This window comes from Cydia pomonella, chromosome 18, assembly GCF_033807575.1.
Source record: "Cydia pomonella isolate Wapato2018A chromosome 18, ilCydPomo1, whole genome shotgun sequence".
Classification (NCBI taxonomy): Eukaryota; Metazoa; Arthropoda; class Insecta; order Lepidoptera; family Tortricidae; genus Cydia; species Cydia pomonella.
In genome coordinates, this window is record NC_084720.1 from 10,979,645 (window position 1) to 11,000,671 (window position 21,027).

At 37.4% G+C, this 21,027-nt stretch overlaps 1 protein-coding gene across 2 annotated transcripts in view; it reads right to left on the minus strand.

The window, feature by feature from the left end:
- Positions 1 to 21,027, minus strand: part of LOC133527397 (hepatocyte nuclear factor 4-gamma) — a 76,302-nt gene that overhangs the window by 26,176 nt on the left and 29,099 nt on the right. Inside the window, exon 1 of one of the 2 annotated variants that reach the window (XM_061864388.1) lies at positions 16,055 to 16,250. The exons of the other annotated variant lie outside the window; for it this stretch is intronic. Coding sequence (XP_061720372.1) covers positions 16,055 to 16,160 — 106 coding nt within the window. The 5' untranslated portion in view covers positions 16,161 to 16,250. Of the gene's footprint in view, positions 1 to 16,054; positions 16,251 to 21,027 lie in introns of those variants that run through there. 2 annotated transcript variants of the gene reach the window in all.

Below are 21,027 nucleotides of genomic sequence, written 5' to 3' on the forward strand. Positions count from 1 at the left end.
CATACCTTTTACGTTTTACTTCGCCAGCTACTTATGACAACAAAAACTTCTTCCTTTGAAAAAGTATTTGCGAGTAAAGTTTTTCGAGTTTCTATTACTTGGTACAGGCATAAACATAAACATAGTTGCAGGCGTATGTACATAGGCTACGGAGACTGCTTACCATCAGGCGGGCTGTATGCTTGTTTGCCACCGACGTAGTATAAAAAAAAAACATGGTGCTGTGCCTGTTAGTACCATATACATCAACTGTTACCTCAACTCAACATGTTATGTAATATTTGACACATACGGAAACGTTATTTACTATTATTCAAGCAGTCAAGGCTAAGTCACACATCAAGGCTAATAAAATGGTAAATAAATAGTATTATGGTAAGTAAATTTAAATATACGTACGTAATTTTCGTCAGCTGTGCTAATTAAGTGCATATTTTTATTGAATTAGACGGAATAAATTAATAAAGCGTTATTCTTACATTATTTAAAATAAAAACAAACAAAAAAAAAACCGGCCAAGAGCATGTCGGGCCATGCTCAGAGTAGGGTTCCGTAGTTACTCTTCCGTCACAATAAGCTAAACTGGAGCTTAAAGTATGGTAGATTGTTAACCAAGGGATGAACTGTGGTTGTACGTCTTTTTACTATGAAGGGGAAACTTTTTGCGATAACTCAAAAACAGCTAAACTGATCATATCCGCTATAGTTTTCATTTAATGTCTTTCTTAAGCTCTACTTCCAAGATTTTTTTCATATTTTTTGGACCTATGGTTCAAAAGTTAAAGGGGGGGTGGGGGCACATTTTTTATTCTTTCGGAGCAATTATCTCCGAATATATTTACTTTATCAAGAAATGTTTGTTGAAGACCCCTATTAGTTTTGAAAGACCTTTCCAACGATACCCCACACTGTAGGGTTGAAGCAAAAAAAAATGTTCACCCCCACTTTACGTGTAGGGGAGGTACTCTAAAAAAATTAAATTTTTAGATTTTATTGTACGACTTTGTCGGCTTTATTGATTTATATATCCATTCCAAATTTCAGCTTTCTAGCACTAACGACCACGGAGCAAAGCCTCAGACAGACAGACAGACAGACGGACATGGCGAAACTATAAGGGTTCCGTTTTTTGTCATTTGGCTACGGAATCCTAAAAAGCTGTCGCGGTATTTGATTTGACAAGATTTTTTTACATTCGGCGCATCTTCATCTCTGTCACTTGTTTTGATATTAATCTCAATGTTCAATCAACAACAATAATGTTGAAAACGAATACTAACGATCTGAAACCACACCCTCCACCACAGGGCGTCACGAATGCTACGATTAGAGAAATTAGAATCGTAGGTAATGTTAGTAAACATATAGGTCCAAAGGTGAGTTTGTTGAACTCGTAACACCTGTTCAATAGCGTCAACAGCTTATCAGCTGCTTCACTACTTGAAGTGGCCTTCGACGTAATTATCTTTCATCTGAGGCTAATAGGAATCTAGACACGCGGCAGTGTGTCAAGCCAAGTTCAAAAGAAGGCAACGGGCGACGCAGCGGCCGTGTTTATTTTACACGAACCATTTGGAGACACTTTGGACCCCTACGTAACTCAAAATCTATTAAACTTAAACATATGAAATTTGGCCATTGACGCTAACTAGAACCCCAAATTTCATGAATATACCTTAACCGGTTATTAAGATACAAACATCTAAAAGCGCTATTTTTCTCACTCACTGACTCACGTAACATCAAACAAACACCTAACCCACTCCCAGATTAGGTACCTAGCCAGTTGAAATTTGGCATGCAGCTGGGAAATTGTGTGGTTACGAAATTAAGATAAAGAAACAGTGTTTTTTTTTCGATTTGTATTTTTTTTTCAATAAACAATTGAATTTGTAGTAGCTAACAAAATTTTTTGTTTCGAAATTAACTATGATAAATACTAATAATATCTGTACAAAAAGTAATTGATAACCCATCAAAAACATAAATGTGAAATTGACATCATTCAATTACATTACATCCCAAGCGAAGTAGAACTTGGCACCCATATAGTTCGCAATTCTTTTGTCGGTGAAGCTTATATTGGACTTGGCTCTCAATGCCTCTCATTTCACATTTATGTTTTTGATGGGATCATGTTTACGCCCTCCAAATTACCTAATGAGATGCAGTAGTCGACGTGGCGATTTTGGCCCATAGATTTGCTTGCTTCTTTTAGGGCAATTTAGAAGGAAATATTTGGGTTCTACGATTCTATATCCTTCGCCAGCATTTATAATGCATCAATCATTAGCATGACGTTGAATTCAACAACAATCGATGAGCCATATTTTGAAGATTAACATCAGTTTCAGCTAGGTACCAGTGGGATCAAATACGGATTATTGCCTGCTGTGGTGACGTAGTAACACTTTGTTTTTAACTTGCAACATTTTATTGGTGTTTGCGTCTGTGACATAATCAGTTCTAGTCGTAAAAACATTATTCTATCTTGTCTACATAGTACGAGTATAAAGTTATACGTTGCGCGTCATTCCGCGCCGCTCAGAAAATATGATTTTCTTAGGCAGACAACATTTTTATTTATAAATATTATACGCACATTCTTACACAAAGTCCTACGGTAAGCTCAAGAAGGCTTGTGTTGTGGATACTCAGACAACGATATATATAATATAATACAAATGCTTGAATACATAGAAAACATCCATGACTCAGGAACAAATATCTGTGCTAGTCACACAAATAAATGCCCTTATCAGGATTCTAACCCAGGACCATCGGTTTTATAGGCAGGGTCACTAGTGTCACTACCCACTAAGCCAGACCGGTCGTCAGGCTAGACCGGCCGTCATTTACAATATTACTTATCAAGACCTTCCCCGTTCCATCACCGAGCGTAAAATTGTAAGTACAGACAGACAGTAAATGCTAAAAAAACACGGCTTGTCATCATTTCCCATCGGTAATCATTGAATAATTGGTTAGTTTGAAATACAAAATAATAATAAAGATATAATATGATAAAGGTAATATAATATGATTAAGGTAATATAAAATGATAAATTGTGGAATGACAACAGCTGCGGTATTTCCGGACCGATAAAACCTGCAAACCTTCAAGAAAAGAGCGTAGGTATTCCCATTTCAAACGCTGGGTCACTTACAACCTCTCTGGCGTTGCGGGTGTCCATGGGCGGCGGTAATCGGTTACCATCAGACGATTCGTCTGGTCGTTTGGCTCCTATATCATAAAAAGCTATAATTGTATTACATGTTAACTATGTTTAGGTATCATGTTCGGCTCGAGTAAAAAGAACCAACATGAGACCGAAAACACGTTTTGTTGCCGTTCTTATTGTGTTTTCACAATATGAACACTATTTTAGTAAGTATACCTATGAGCTTGGGAGGTTAAAGGAGCTTAAATGCTAAAAGATAACGTCTTGTTAATATTCACTTGCTGAAAACTCATCTACAGGTGTGAAGGTAACACGGTCGACTGTAGCAGATATGAATAAGCATGTTTGTACTTGTCTGCACCTTATTAAATTAAATTAAATTAAAAATTAAAAATTCTTTATTTCAGATCACAAAGCGATCCATATTTTGTTAGTACCATTTTAGCCTTAACACTATGTTAGTAACCTATATATCTACTTAGACCTACCAATAACTACTCCTATCCAGTACCCAATTAGCGGGCAGTCGAGGCGCTCGCCTAATGCCCTCAGCATGCTGTTAGTGCTGCCGCGCACGCGTCGTAGCAATGAGGCCACTCTTTTTCTTATACCAAAGTTGTGACGTTTACAGTTTTGCATATTATACCGTACTACTTGTGTCGCAGAAAACCGGTATAAAGTAAATGTGCCTAAGGCGCTAATTGGTCCAGCGCAGGTATATGTCACCAAATTAAATCAGACCTACATATAATTTAGGGGTGTCTTTGGGTAACCCGGTAACAAAGCGGTGATGGCAAGCGATTCCTCTGTCTGTGCGCCTCTCAATTGCCGTTAACTCGGATGCCACTGAGCGCCGTCAGCATTGTTTGAGACGGCCTGCTCCTCTCTTGTCTTGGGGGATCCATTCTAGGGCTTGAATGGGTATGTGGTCGGGATCCCTTCTAAGAGTGTGACCGATCTAGGTCCACTTGCGGCGCGTGGTCTGGTGACCGATCGGGCATTCGCGGCAGGTATCTAATAGGCCAGTATATCTCGAGAAACTGTCGAAGGCACCGGATAACAAACACTTGGATCCACCGCGTGATGTCCATAGTGACACTCCTCGTCTCACACCCATATTGCAGCGCGTTCGTTCATATTTGCATTCGTTAGAATCATGGCTGATACCAATTCCAGAAAATTATTCACAAAACATCATTATTCTGAATGCGTTTACATAATTCATTGTTGTATAGTTATGAATTCTTCAGGTGCAATCTTTGCTAGTGCGTAATCTTTTTCTTTCGTTCCTGGGAGGAGGGCATGAACTTAGCATTCGACATAGTGACACTATTAGATGTTAAACTACATCCACTCCACGCGTCTTAGGCATGCCGGCATTGCCGGCGTAGGTATGACGTCAATGGTTGAATGTGTAAATATATATTTTTTGTCATCGAAACTACTTCATAAATCTCGAATTGTAGAAGATATATGAACATTATATATTATTACAAGTTCTTTAGTTTCCCACCTGACTTCACATCGATACTCAATCCCTTCTTGTAAGTAGGATAAAGACACCGACTGAATTAATTTTACAGTACATATGGGGCTACTTTATAGCACTAGTGCGAGAAGTAGCATATTATGTTACTGTGTCGAACATTTAAAGGGCCATATGTACTGTAAAACGTTGTACGATACATGTGCGAATAGATAATTCGCAACTCGTGTCGATTTAAAACACTCCCTTCGGTCGTGTTTTAATTTATCGCCACTCGTTTCGAATTTCCTATTTTTCGCACTTGTATCGTAATGTACTAATTTATAATACGATGATTAGCTAACTAATTGTGATAAAGTAAAGAGTACATTTTCGGTGATTAAATGATTGATACAAACGTCTGCAGTTAAACATGACCCTTGATGAAGTAAAGAGTACGTAATTTTTTTTTTACGAAAAAGTCAAAAGGAAATCCACAATCGGGGATAAATTTCGGGATACAAGTTATCAAAGCCCCCCCCCCCCCCCCTTTTTAGGTTCCGTAGTCAACTAGGAACCCTTATAGTTTCGCCTTGTCCGTCTGTCTGTCTGTCCGAGGCTTTGCTCCGTGATTGTTAGTGCTAGAAAGCTGAAATTAGGCATAGATATATGAATGAATAAATCCGAAAAAGTCGTAAAATATCCCATATAAAAATATTTTTTTTCCTTCGATTTATCACAATATTGTCGGATGTCGATGGATAGGTCTTTCAAAATGAGTAACGGGTATCCAACAACCATTTGTTGATCAAGTGATTATTTTCGGAAATTATCGCTCAGAAAAAAAAAGTGTCCTCCCCTTTTGAACCATAGGTCCAATATGAAAAAAAAACATGACAGTAAAGCTTAATAAACAATTTCAACGAAAACTATAGCGGACATTATCAGTTGGGCTGTTTTGAGTTATCGCAAAAAGTCAACATATAATATATTGCTCAGATTATATAAATTCAATTTGTATAATTTTGTATGGCATAACGTGCAATAAATTTAAAGTGCGATACGCATAACAATGAATTCTATAATTTTATAATGCATAATGAACTTTACATATAATATCGTTTAGGATAAGTATAAAAAGGTCAATAAAGTCTAATGCGACTGGTCTGGACGATATAAGCCGACTAATGATTGTTCACATTTTAGAAAGTATCCTACCTGCTGTCACTTATATTGTCAACCTATCGATGTCTTCTGGTGCCTTTCCATCGTTGTGGCGAAAAGCTTACGTGATTCCACTACCTAAAAAGTCTAATCCTAGTGGTATGAAAGACTTTCGCCCTATCTCTATACTACCTCTTGTCCACCATCTTGTCCAAAGTTATAGAAGCCGTAGTTCATAAGAAATTGTCTGCTCATATCTTCAACAACCAGCTTCTTTCTCCTTATCAGTCGGGTTTTCGCTCTGGTCACAGCACGACTACCTCATTGCTGAAAGTTGTTGAGGATGTGAGATTAGGCATGGAGACATCCAAATTAACAGTACTAGTTTTGATAGACTTTTCTAGTGCATTTAACGCAGTCATTCATGATCTGTTACTTGCTACATTAAGACACCTAAACATCTCATCAACAGTGGCGGAGTGGTTTTCTTGCTATCTTCAGGATCGTCATCAGGCGGTCCGGGCCGACAATGCTATATCTGATTGGCGTGCGCTGACTTCCGGCGTTCCTCAGGACGGGATTCTATCTCCTCTTCTTTTTTCTGTTTGTATAAACCTAATTACTCCTAGCATCCGCTGCCCTCATCATTTATACGCTGACGACCTGCAAATATACGCTCAAAGTGATCTAAGTAGTTTAGAAGAAGCTGTTAGGAAAATTAATAATGATTTGGTCAATATCTCTGCTTGGTCTCGTAATTCTGGCATTGATGTCAATTCTGAACAAATGTCAATCCATCATATCGGCAGTTCTCGCCTGCTTTCATTAGTAAACTTTGAACACTTGGCACCGATATTGTACGAGGACATTGTGGTTCCTTACGCGCCGGAGGTGAGAAACTTGGGTTTACTAATGGACAGGATCTTGGGCTCCGCTGGTGTCTGATATTTGTCGCAGGGTAACCAACATGCTACGTTCATTTTACTTTAGTTAATAAGTATATATTGTAAATAAGTTCTCTTGTTATCCTTTGTTTAGATGATTCTGCCCTTTGACGTACTAAAAATACAGCAAATACCATATTTTCGGCAAACCCAAACACTTGCAAATGCTGTATGCGGCTTGTATGGAAAAGTGAAAAAACGGCTAGGTAACCTTACCCACCCATTTCGCACAAAAGTTAACGTATTTAACCCTAAGATGTTAAAAGGAAACGCTAGGATCATCTTTAGCCCTTTATATTTAAGTGACCCTTGTTTCAACGTTTTGCGTGCTGTATTTCCATATAAAACTGACGTGGGCGATGTGGGCGCCCTCAAAATTGCAAAAAAAGTGGGTTTAATGATCATTAAAAAAATATTTTTTCAAATAAAATAATGCGTATGATCACAATGGATGTAATAAGTCTAAATAAATGTTAGCCTTTCAACGATTTTTTTTTTTTTGAAAATTGTGTTTTTTTTTCGAAAAAAGCTGGCAAAGTTGGCTAGTTTGACGGTACATAAGGTATTTATTATGTATAAAATTATGGTACGTTATAAAATTAAATATGTGGCAACATCCCTTTTCAACACCGAAAAAAGATTTTACCTAGTGTTTTGCTTTTTTAATTCGCATTCTTTTTAGCGCGCGTACGGAAAGTGGTTCTTTTAGGATTATAAGTAGGTAAATGCAATAGCAGCGACAGCGAGATTTGATCCCCATATATGCGCAGTTTTTAAATAACAAATTTATAATATATTGCGGTTGATTGAACTGAGTTCATGATGTAACGGAATGTTCTACTAAACATGCACTTTGGACCGTGGAACTGGACAAACGATTTAGCGATTTAACTGGGTACAAAGAGCAATGATTTCGATATTAAACTCGCTACAGCATGTTTCGCGTTAAAACGACTCGCACGAGTCCTGCCAGTGGAAACGATCCGTGCTTGCTATTTCGCTTAGGTATACGCGCACCTGCAGTACGGGGTTGAGTTTTGGGCAGGAGCCGCGGAGTGGGAGAGAGTGTTTCGGCTTCAGAAGCGCGCAGTACGTGCTATAGCGCGCGTCCCGCAAACTGTTTTTGCGAAACCAATATTTAAGAGCCTAGGTATTTTAACGCTACCCTCCCTTTTAATATTACAAATGGCTGTGACCACACGAGGTGAAGTGGAATCCAACCCGATTAGTAACGAGCCTTACCGAAGGTACGAAACCCGAAGCGCGCGCGCAGACACTCTACCCCTTTTACCTGTCAGACTCGCCAAATCCAAAAAAAAAAAAGTCGCTCACGTTATGGGTCGCAAGGTTTATAATCACCTCCCAAGCGAATTATTTGCTGCTCCTAGTGCGTCGGTGTTCAGAACAAAACTAAAAAACTGGCATGTCGAGCAGGCTTTCTATAATCATAGCGAATTATTTAGTGTTTATTTAGGATAGGATACACATAATGGTGACTGTATTTTATGTATGAAATTGTGAATACATCATTAATTATCTGCAATATGTACTTAAGGATAAAATTTATTATGACATGTAATATGATATTACCAATAAATATGATTATGATTATTTCCTTTATTCGTTTAAAATCTTAGGTTAGATTATTTATAATATGAATATAAAAGTAAAATATAAAGACACAAAACAATACAAAATACATATAAACACATTATAAAAAAGTGCCGCTAGCAGCGGGGCACGGCCCAAGCTGCCGGTGGTCAGGGCCGCAGAGAAAGGAATCGACGTACTATACGCGCCGTGTCCAAGATTACCGCCTTCTGCATCTGACCCTTGATCCAGCCACCCAGCGAAAGTCTCTCTAGGTGTTGATCGAGACTCTTCATGAGACCGTTCGCTGACACGACTATCGAAACAATGATAGATGATGATGATGATGTTTTGTAGTATTGCCTGTAAACATGTTTCAATGTGGTGTTAAATAAAAATATTCTATGTCTATGTCTATGATCGTCGGGTCAACATCCCACATGGCGGTTATCTCTTGTCCTTCTCGGCTTTCACGAGATTCTCATCATGGGGGATGGTGACGTCGACGAGGACGGTCCGACGCTGTGATCGGTCTATCAGCACGATGTCAGGCTTATTGGTTACAATAGTCCTGTCGGTGATGATAGATCGATCCCAATAGAGCATGGCACGACCATTTTCGAGAACTGGTGCAGGTGAGTACTTGTAGTACGGCACTCCGCGGTCCACAAGACCGTATAGGAGAGCAAGTTGCTGGTGAATAATTCTGGCTACGAGATTATGTCTGTGCAAGTACTCACCGTTAGCAAGATGAGAACAACCGGAGAAAAGATATTTCCGATAATTGTTCGTCATCATAACTTCGTCCGCAATTGCACAGATAAAACCCTCGGTTTCTCCGAAGAGGTCCCCGAATCGTAACCAGTTTACCGACGCGAGCAGGTCCACGTCGGGTCCCGCGAGGGCCTTGTAAAACCGCCCGTGTAGCACCTTACTCTCCCATGCCGCCTTGCGATCCGCAGTACTTAGTACCACAGGTTTGTGCCAGTTCTCGTTTGCCAAGGACAGCGGCGTGAGGTTCCTGTCTACTGCCACCACATCACGATGCATCCCACTCTCGTTGTTAAGGAAATAATTCCTGAGATTGCACACCTCGCGGTTGTGGAGATCTTTGGCGTTAAGGAAGCCTCGACCTCCACATTTCCGTGGGATGTACAATCTCATAACTGACGAGCGTGGGTATAGCATACGGTGTGTGGTGAGCAATAGTCGGACCCTCCGATCCAGGGCATCCAGCTCGGTCTGAGTCCACCTTAGTATGCCAAAGGAGTATGTGAGTAAAGGCATTACCCAGGCGTTGAAGGCGCGCATTTTGTTGCCTCCTGACAAAAGACTGTTAAGGACTTTTGTGAGCCGACTGAAAAAGCGCTCTTTCACCGACCTTGATTATGATTATTATTAGACTTAATAGTTTTATAATAATTTTTGGTTATCACATTAACTAATTGTGTAAGTTGTTTATCCATCTAACCTACCCGTTTTTGATGTAACTTTTGGTTCTTATGCCATCGTAATATGGCACAAAAATTCAAATAGGAGTAAATGCTATTTTTCTTGTTTGGAAAACTGGCCCCGTAGTTACTAAGAGCAAAAGCCATCTCTTATAGTTTCTGATTTAACCTCAAACCTCACTGCCCCGTTTGAATTAAACAGCCAGTAATTTAAATTACCATCAATGGTAAGTAGGTATTATAAGTATCCCAAATACGTAGCCTTTCCTGGGTTTTCTCATTTTCTCTACTCACCGCGCTTGCCATTGGGAAATTCATTATTAGTTTCTTACGATACAAGTGCGGAAAGTAGGTAATTCGCAACGAGTGGCGATAAATTAAAACACGACCGGAAGGAGTATTATAAATCCACACCAGTTGTGAATTACCTATTCGCACGTGTATCGTACAACGTTTTACTGTACATATGACCTTTAAACTTTCGTCATAGGCACGAAAAACGTTCATTACAGCACTAGTGCGGGAAAGTAGCACCATATGTGCTGTTATGAGGAATAGACTATATAGACTTTTCTTTAAACCTATTATGTATGTTCTTATATTAGTGGTCGTAAATTAATCCAGACACCTTGTCCCCTGAATGTACGGGGTACTTTGCGTCAAATCCGGTACATCTGATTTTATGGCAGATAACAGTAGAGGAGTAGAAAATATTGTTTACCGTATTCTCGCGTAATACATTTTAAATTAAGACTAGCTTTCTAATGGGTGTTACGGCTTTTGAGTGTCCTGGTGAAGCAGATATACCAACGGAGGAAAACGCTGTTTGAGAGCGCTTATACATATTTTAAAATTATGGAACCAAAGCGCAAATTTCAGTCTGTCTATGTGTCTAACTGAGTACCTATTGTGACAGTCATTATTCAAGCATTCAATAAGCAATACATTATAATTTGCTTGCACAAATTAAAATAAACGCACATTTTTCCCGGAATCTCCGATCGTGGGTCAATCGCGACATGAGTCATTGCCGTCATTGCAGAGCATGAAAACAACTGAATGACTAACTCGTATGTAGGCAAAACAAACCATAGGTATAGATACGATATGAAAACATAAAATCGGCCAAGATTATATCGGGCCATGCTCAGCGTAGGGTTCCGTAGTTACCATTCTGTCAGAATAGGCTAAACGGGGGCTATTATAAAGTAAGTATCATGTACATTACAAGCAAGGGAGTACATTAGCAGCACTTTCTACGAGTTTTACTAAGAAGAGAAGACATTTTGCAAGATTAAGATTGTTTTCATATTTTTGGACCTATGGTTCAAATGTTAGAGGGAGGGAGTGTATAGATCAGTTCCCCAAACGCGTTAGTTCCGCGTAGCATTGTTTCCTTTCTCATTTTGCCCACTAGAGTTTTTTCCTTTCATGAAATATAATAAAAATTTAAAAAATGCACACTACCTTGTTCGAAGTCTGGTAATTGTAAAATTTACTATAGAGAGGTATAAAACTTTATTTTGTTTTTGTACAATAATGAAAAGGAAATAAAAAATCTTGATTTTAATTTAATAGGTACTTAAAATAAAAATTCTTACAGAATTAATTAAGGGGCAGACACAATACATTACATATTCGTGTAAAGTTGTTGTTTTATTTGGGCATTTTTTTACTAGGCACTTAGCTCATTCATTGACTCCGAATAGTCCGGATTGAAATGATAGATATTCTATGTATCGGTAACTTATATAAAAACTAATAGAAACCTTTTGCTTCTTGTAAAATAGCAACAAATCAGGAACGGATTCATCACGTTACAAAAACAAATACCAATCAGAGGTAAATACACAGGCGAACTTATCCTTTGACAAATATCTAAGCAAAAGAGAAATCGTGTTGTCGTGACGGTTCAAAAAAGTTAAAAAATAATCATAATTTAAGTGAAGAATGAAGCAGGGATCGGAACCGGTTTTTTGCAAAAACATCGAAATAACCATATATTTCGGTTTATTTTATACTCTAAATGTAGGACTCAGTTGTGTTTTCAGATAACGACTTTGTATTATTAGATTGCCTAATTAGAAATGAAGTAATTAACAAAGAACGAAAAAATACCGTTTTCGTTCCCATACAAAAAATACCGGTTTCCGATCCCTGGAATGAAGATACAGATTTCGAGTACAACATAATATTTTGTTAACCACTTCCCATGTCTGCACAGTGCATGAATTATAAGGTCATAAATGACCATTCCAAGTACATATTGGTGGGGGAATACAATAACAAAATCGTAAAATAAAATAAATAATAATAATAAATAAATAAGTGTGGGGTGACGTTAGATAGGTCTTATAAAACTTATAAGGGTCTTCAAGAAACATTTTTTGATAAACGTAATATTGTTGGAAATAATACCTCCGAAAGAAAAAAAATGCGTTTCCCCCCCTCTACTTCCCCTAACTTCTGAACCATAGGTCAGATATGAGCAAAAACCTGAGAAAAGATAGCTTCAACACACACCCTCAGCACAACCCCCACCCTCGAGGACTATTGGTATGTTCATCTGGACAACACGTGTAATTGTACCAACTTACAAAACTACACGAATTATTGCCCATATTAGAGTTAATTTTTTTGAGCTATCAATGATCGCTGGAGTTTGTAAGCAATAAGCTTAGACAGACAAATAAATAATAATCGAACGGAGTGTTGCAAAAGTGTCCGTGTAAGCGCTTTGGTTATTATTTACTGTATGGCTTATATGTGAAATAAACGAAATTGAAATTTAAAAAATATATATTGTATGCTGAAATAGATGACGCCGTACAGTCACGTACAATATGCGGTACTTAACTAGAAGCTAAAGTTGGAAAATCTAGCTAGTCAGATAAAGCTAAGTTGTCAGCGATTTTGATAGCCCAGACGGTGCAAGTGTTATTTTAAACATCAAACTTCTATGAAATTACGACGTTTACTTAACACTTGCACCACCAGAACTGCAAAAACAAACCTAAATGCACTGGCTGACTCCAACAAAGTCATACTTAGATGGGTACCAGGGAAACGAAGAAGCGGATGAACTTGCTAGAAAGGGCGCAGACACACCCCTGGTCGGCCCAGAACCGTTCTGTGGAATCACAAAATGGGATGCATATTCTCTGCTCAGCAACTTAGAAAAAACAAGAGCAATCGATTGGTGGAAGTTCGTCAAACGACAAGAATACTCGAAAGCTCTAATCAGAGGGTTCAACAACAAATTTGCTAAGGAGCTCTTAGAGCTCAAAAGACACAAAACCTGCGCGGTGACCAGAATATAGACTGGACACTGTAAGTTGAACAAACACATGTTTCAAATTGGGAACAATCAAGATGCGACATGCAGGTTCTGCAAGGAGTCAGAGGAGACTGCAATGCATATTCTCTGTTCCTGTGGACCACTAATCGAAAAGAAGTACCCACTTAGGACGGCACGTATTGCAACCCTATGAGGTACAAAACATTACGGCCCAAAGAATCTGGAATTTCCTGGATTCAACGGGCATCAGTAATGAACTTTAAAGGGCTGTCACAATAGATCACTACCTGGTCGACGTGGCACTCAAAGGCCCAAAAAACCCCAATAATAAATAAATAAATAAACACTTGCATCATCTGGGCTATCAAAAACGCTGCTTAGCTTGGTCTGACTCTACCACAAAGCCGGCCATCACCATATAGTTCGTTTTGCTTCACATTGTACGTCTTTTTATTGTTGGGTCTGTGGTTCCAAGTTAGGTATTAGATAACTGGCTAGACGGCTCGATAGCCCATTTGATAAGCGCCGGATTTGGCAGCACATACCTTACCCTACTGCATCCGGTACGTAACGGCGACCGTGTCAAAAATTACGCGTATTCGTGTATTTAAAGTTTTTTTGGTTTATGTTTTGTTGTTAAATAAATTTACTGTAGCGTTTTAAATTCAGTTCGGCAACTCCATTTCAGCTTGGGCAAATATGCTCTCGCTGTCTGTCGTCGCTATGTTCTCCTCTCCAAGGCGCATTTCTCAACCGATTCTCGCGACATTTAGAAAGCAGCTTCGATAAATATGTAGATTTTATTGATAGATATGTAGATTTTTTGGTCCATACAGTTTTTGGAAAATTTTATAAATGGTAGAGCTATGGGGGTTCACGAGTTCTACAGCTAAAAGATACAGATCCACTAGTATTATATTACGTAATATACGAATACAGCATCAAAGGGACCAAGGAGGAGTAGCTTTATTATACAAAACATTCTGCTACTAATATTAGCAGAATCGTGGGCATAAGCTAATTAACAAGAATAATTTAGATTGATGTGTGTCCTACTGTTCTCTCCATACTGTCCAGCCTAGCTTTAACAACTTAACTGGGCGATCAATTGCCGAGCGCGGAGGCACGCACAATTGAAACTAATTGTGTTCTTAGAGTACTGCAGTGGGGGCAGTGGCGACCAGCCATTGCATTACAATACATGTGCGTATTTGCTACATATGTGTAGCACTGTATACAGTGCTCCCTTAAGATCTGTTGTTATAACAAGGGACCTTAAGGCGCTTGGCTCTTACAACTCTGGCAGCAGTAACCATAGCACAGTGTCGCAATATCATGAGAAATGTGAACAGTAGGCATATGCACTGACAGCATTATGGTTTTATTTTATGTGAGACTAGATTAACATGCTGCCCATCCTAATATTTTACTAAGGCGTTTTAACCTAGCTGGCAGTTAACCTGTCTATGATAGCGTGGGTTCAATTCCGAGTATGAGCACATCGATAATAAAGTAAAGTAAACAATCATCTATTCATTATTTATCTGCCATGAATAATTGTTAGTGAGTTGTGAGTTTTTATTTTGTATTGTTGTTAAGTACTCATAAACAAGTTGTATAGGACTGACTGTTAAGCGAGAGGATGTTTTTATAATGTAAGACTGTGTGCTAAGTTGATTGTTTAGAATAATTGATTACTGCAGTTCAGAAGCTGCACGTGTTTTCTTTAGATTATGCTGACCCTGTATGGGTATTGGGCCTGTAATTGTTCCTGGCATATTTGGTCATAAATTTGATTGTGAGGGTGATAACTTACCTTCACTCACTTGCAACCCATGGAAATGCTATAACTATGCTTGAAGTGTCCCAGTGCGCCTGGACATATCCTGGTTTGAAGCTGTATATATCAGGAAATTTTAAACCATAGAAACATATTTATTTCAATTCCATATCTCCCTATACTACTTTTACTCAATTGTCCGGGTCAAAATACTCAAATTGTCCAGGTTAACATTCCCATATTTATAGTAACCCTATGTAGGCTCCAACCAAGAATTATTCACAAGGGAACTGATCTGTCAAGCATACTAAAGATATTCTTGAAACAGAATTATTGCCCAGGTGTAATTAAAATTTAAGTAATCATTTTCATGATAGGTATTCCTCCAATACTATAAACTTGTCTCTGTCTCTCTGTCTCCATTATTTATGATTAAATTATAACTTACGACTCCTTTATCATTTTGTCATGTCTGTCTGCATATCATAGACATTTTTTCATAAAATGAGTACAAAACAAATTAAACATAATTATAAACCTGTATTATTTTTCTTACATTGTGAAATTGTAACAATTCTGGTATGAAATAGAGAAAAAGAATGCAGTAGTGAATACAGTTATAGCAACTATATAGTTAGATAATGAATAAGGCATTAAAACTGTACTGCAAACACACACTTACAAACCACAACAGTTCATTAGTGTTTTCTGATAACTTGTATGATAATATCACCATAATAAGGTTTTAAACGTAGTTAATAAATAGCAGATGCTAGCATAAACTGTCAATAAGAGCATGTTAAATCATTCCATTGACCTAAATATACACTGGCAGATAACCCTTCTATTCATAATATCTCCAACATAAACATTGTATAAACAAGAGTAGAGGTCAAACCTGTTCTCGTACATTAGTTCCGTGATGAGATTGCACGGAAGGATAATAAGTGTTAAACCAAACACCCTTAACTAAACAAACTGAAAGCATTGTCACTTCGTTAAACAAACCACCATTCGGTCGCACTGTCGCAGTAAATTAACTCGATTGTTAATTCTACTTAAATAATCACAAACATACTGTTAAAATACGAAAAATATATGCGTAAATGTCTTGGATAATTATCTTGTTTACCTCACCACTGTACTATGATGACGATTATTAAAGAATGTGCATAAATACCTTCATCGCAGAGTCCCATGTTTTCATTAGTAGTCTTTTTTCCTGGCCCGCCACTCCTGACTTCCTTAGCACCCAAGTAATTGTTGTTTTCCACACAATTAAACATTTATTTGGTAACAAGTATTTCAACTAATATGTAAATAATTGACAGCAGCTGCCAATTTGACATCCGAAGTAAGTCATAGTATGTATGATAAATTGAATGAAAGAATGAAGGATTGTATTGGGCTGCCATAACAAAAAATATTAAAACTATTTATTTTAGTGACACCTAGCGGTGAGTAGACAAACTTAATAGTTTCTGTAGTACTCAAATGTAGTTTTTTTTTATACTGAAACCTAGATGTCGCTGCAATAAGAAAAAAACTTCAGTCGTTTAACAATAGGGTTGTTTCCATCTACAAATCTTAGGGCAGAATTGTATCCCAATAAATTCTTTTGGATTATAAGAACACGTTAAACTACTTTTAGAGGACCTGTAATTACCCTATTTATGTAAATTTTTAATTTAAAATATCATTTGACACACGTCACGTCACCAAACTCGAAACGTTATTGAACATTCTGATGAGGTCACAACTCTCGGATTGACACTGTTGACAGTTAGGCGATAAACAACAAATGACAAGTGTGGTTGACAGTCGTATCTTCTACGTGTGTATGTAGTTATGTGTCAAACCGTAAACTGTGACGTCACACAATTTTCAACGAGCGTTTTGGGCGCGAAAGCATCTGTCAAAATATATTTTGTTAATTCAACATATTTAAAGCCGTTTTTAGTTTAAAAGTTGAATTTTAGGGCAACTTTTAGTTAATATAGAAAGAAACGTAATACAAGCATTTCAAAAAATTGGAAACAACCCTTTTTCTCTGTTTTTCACTTTATGTACATATATTCAAACACAATTCTGTATTGTTCATGAATAAAGATACTATGACTATGTAGTTTCACATAGAATTCGGTTAATAAATGATGGCCTCAATAGCGGCGCATAGAGAAGTTTTTTAAAACCTCCTGATTACGAGGGTTGATATTAATTTCAAATTAAATAGCATACTTCCACAATCTAACGTAGAATTTATTTTCAATTAAAGGACTATCAAGACAAATAACTTATAAATTAAATATATCTGCTTATGAATAAAACTAAATCTTTCTTAGATTTAATAGATCTAAAATTAAACACGCTATATATACTACTGAAAGAGGCTTCCCGCGCCTCCCCCGGCACAAAAGTGCCCATCACCCTCGTTGCGTTACCGCGTTGAATTTCAATGGACAGCCTTTGCACCAGGAATGACCCTAAGCGTGGGTCAAGGGCCCTTTTTTGCAGGCTGCACCCCACTTCCCTAAAGAAAGTGCAACGTAACAGGACGCACTAATTCTACCCACCCCTATATGAGCTACGGGCGTTTTTTTTTATTTCCGAGTTCACTGTAAATTGTTTTACAATTAGCTCCTTTATTTAAAGCAACGAAATAGCATAAAATGAAATAACTATTATTGACTCCATTATCAAGTACGACTAAAAAAAGATAGGTATATAAAGATATATATATAAAGATAGGTATTTTTAATTTTTAGCTTTAGTTATTTTAATTGTAGTTAGATTTAGTTTATTATTCATGTTGTGAGATTTTTGTATTTTAATAAGTACGACTAAAGAAGAAAATGGATACCCTTCAATTATTAATCATGCATGCATTCACTATGCGATGAGTTGTTATTAGCCATTGTTAGTAGCCAGAAGATAGGTACTCGTATTATTTACTTCAGTACTTGGGGCAGTTGATTGCAATTAGCTTGATCATTCCGTATCTATGGCGTTAGCGTTGCGAGTTTGTTTCTAAGATGATTATTTATTTTTATTGTATATAGAGATAAGCAAACTTTTCCCGTATCTGTAATTTTCCAGATATAAACCGGCCTATTAGACATGGGAAAAATTAAGTTGACCGTAGGAAAAGTCATGTAGGAAGGCAATTAGTATAGTCTATTAAAGTGAGACAAATGATGCTGAATGCTGCCTTTACACGTGTCTGTTATTAACAGTAAGTATTTAATTGTTAATGCAGCCAACTTTTATATGTTGTGTGTTTAAAAGCTATGCTAAAATAGACACGATAAGCTGGTATTTGATTTTAGCTACTATCTTAAATTATTTCTTACACATCATATTATTGATAAAACAAGGCATACAAGCACGACGCACGGATGATAATCATTGTTATGGGGAACGTCACTACTATAAATGTTTAATTAACACCTATGCATAACCTTGTCGTTTCAGAAGTTATCTATTTTCAAGTTATTAAAAAATATACAACCTTGAATGTTCTACGACGAAGAGACTTATTACTTAATGAGCTTTTTTTCCTACCAGCTACACTGTATATTAAAATATGTAAGTAAGTACCTATAAATAATTAAATATTTCAATTAAAAATAAGGTTGTTTATCTACCTACATGTATACATACCTACTGCTTCTGTTTCTAGTTTAGTGATTTGTATGGTTTGTACAGAAAAAAATTCAACGATAGTGTCCTCGACTTCCAGACATCGCTTCAGCTAAAAAAGTCGTTATAGATGCTCTATTTTCTATTCTTATTTTTCGATTACCACGTGTAAATATGAAAGAGATAGGTAGATATTTAATGTGCTATTATTAGGTATTTTCTTCGCGATACCCTCTCTATCTATAAGCAACTACAAGTAATAGAGATAGTACACAAAAATGCAACGTATTTAGAGTTAGACCAAGCTAAGTTTGGCAGTAGGGATTGCAAACCAGATTAATTTTCAATCCGGCCGCATCCAGCCGGATTTTGATCATAGTCCGGTAGGATCCGGCCGGACCGGATCCGGATTGCTGTAAGGATATTAAAGTAAACAAAATTGTTAGTTTTTTGCGTAATATGAGTTTTTCGTAATATTATAGAAATAAAGTACCTATGTATATTTTTTCAAATGCATTATCAATAATTTGAAGTTAATACATAACTTTTTAACAATAAAACAAAACTTAGTAAGTAGTAAAAAGTGTTACAATGTCAACTTCACTAAGTATATGTATAAACGTTTTAAATGTAAGTCACTTATTTAATTAGGTTCACAATAATTATAAGTTTTACTTATAATTATTGTGAACATAAATTTGAGCACTTAACTATGAAAGGTTAAATAAGTGACTTACATTTAAAACGTTTATACATAGATGCTTAGTTTCCAAAGCCTGTGGATATGGAGTGGGAATTGGAACTCCTTGAAAGGATATGTTCTCCTTGAAAGGATCGTATTTCGATAACATTTAAATGGGACCACCTAGGAAGTTATACCCTTTTAAACAAAAAAATAATGTTACAAATCGGTTCAGGCGTTCTCGAGTAATCGGGAACATACATAAAAAAAAGATTGCAATGAATTCAGAATTCCCTCCTTTTTTGAAGTCTGTTAAAAATGGTGCCTGTACAGTTGGATGCTATGTTTGAGTATGTTCACATTCTAACGGTTATTTGGTACTTATATTATGCTAAACATCGAGAAAATGTCTTAAGTCACCAAGTAGAGTAGAGAGCGTTTATTCATGGCAAAAAAATAAAACAACAAGTAACATAACATAACATATAAGCCACGAAATGGTCCCGACTCAGCATGGTGCTAGCTTCGCTGATGGGCTAGCGCTGGTCTTCAAAAGAAAATAGAAAACATTATTGTAATGTTTGAAAGCTCCCATGAAGAGTCAGTTTCAAAGAGTAAAGTATAGGTACTTCAATTTCTGACGACTTTAATTAAGTATATCTTATATTATATCGCACACGTGTTCATACTTTAAAATTTGTTTGTTGTTGTTTTACTCGGCTAGTACTACACACTGAAATTAAAACCACTTGTGTACACCGGCCCCTGGTGTTTGGGACAAGGTTCTTTCGTTATCTGCCTCTCTATCGCTGTTGCTTATTCGATAGGGTAGAGGCAGATAAAGAAATTACGATTTTCGGTTTTCGCGTTCTGAATGTTTTACTACTAACAACTATAAAAGGTTTCACATACTTAGGTATACAGTTCTTAAGTTAATAGCGAACTGCTTGCAACAGTTGCAAAACGGCTCATGGGAGCCTGGGGTGCGCTTGACAACTAATTCCAAGATTTGGCGTTGGCACTAATTTTTACGAAAGCGACTGCTATCTGACCTTCCAACCCAGAGGGTAAACTAGGCCTTGTTGGGATCAGTCCGGTTTCCTCACGATGTTTTCCTTCACCAGAAAGCGACTGGTAAATATCAAATGATATTTCGTACATGAGTACCGAAAAACTCATTGGTACGAGCCGGGGTTTGAAGCCTCGACCTCCGGATTGCAAGTCGCACGCTCTTACCGCTAGGCCACCAGCGCTTCAGCGCACATGTTTGCCACCATCGTTGTATAAAACGGCTAAGTAGAAATTTTAAATAAAATGGGAAATAACTTTCGCTAGCTTTTCGCTCTATTGAGCGGGTTGACCTAGTCTGAATTTAGATGGTATTAAAATAACCCGTGTTGATTGATAAATATAGTTACTCTTGCAGATAGGTATATATAATTACGGTAAAGTAAAATCAATAGGTATATTAATAATCCTAACTCATACGTTACTAGGTAACATAACTTACTTAATTACCTACTGATAGGCCCGGGACCCGGGTCTGCAACAAACGCCGTAGATCGCGTCCGGTGTGACTCTGTCTGTACCCGACGTACGAATGCTTACTATGGAAATGCACTATAGTGGTCTCTCTCACACGCCAGACGCGGCGCAAGAGATCTGGCGTGTGAGAGAGATCACTATAGTGCATTTCCATAGTAAGCATTCGTACGTCGCGTACAGCGTCACGCCGGACGCGACCTAAAGCGTTTGTTGCAGACCAGGGTCATAGATTTAGAATCCTTGCCTTATTTTAATTATAGGCATCAACAATCTAAACATTCTAAACT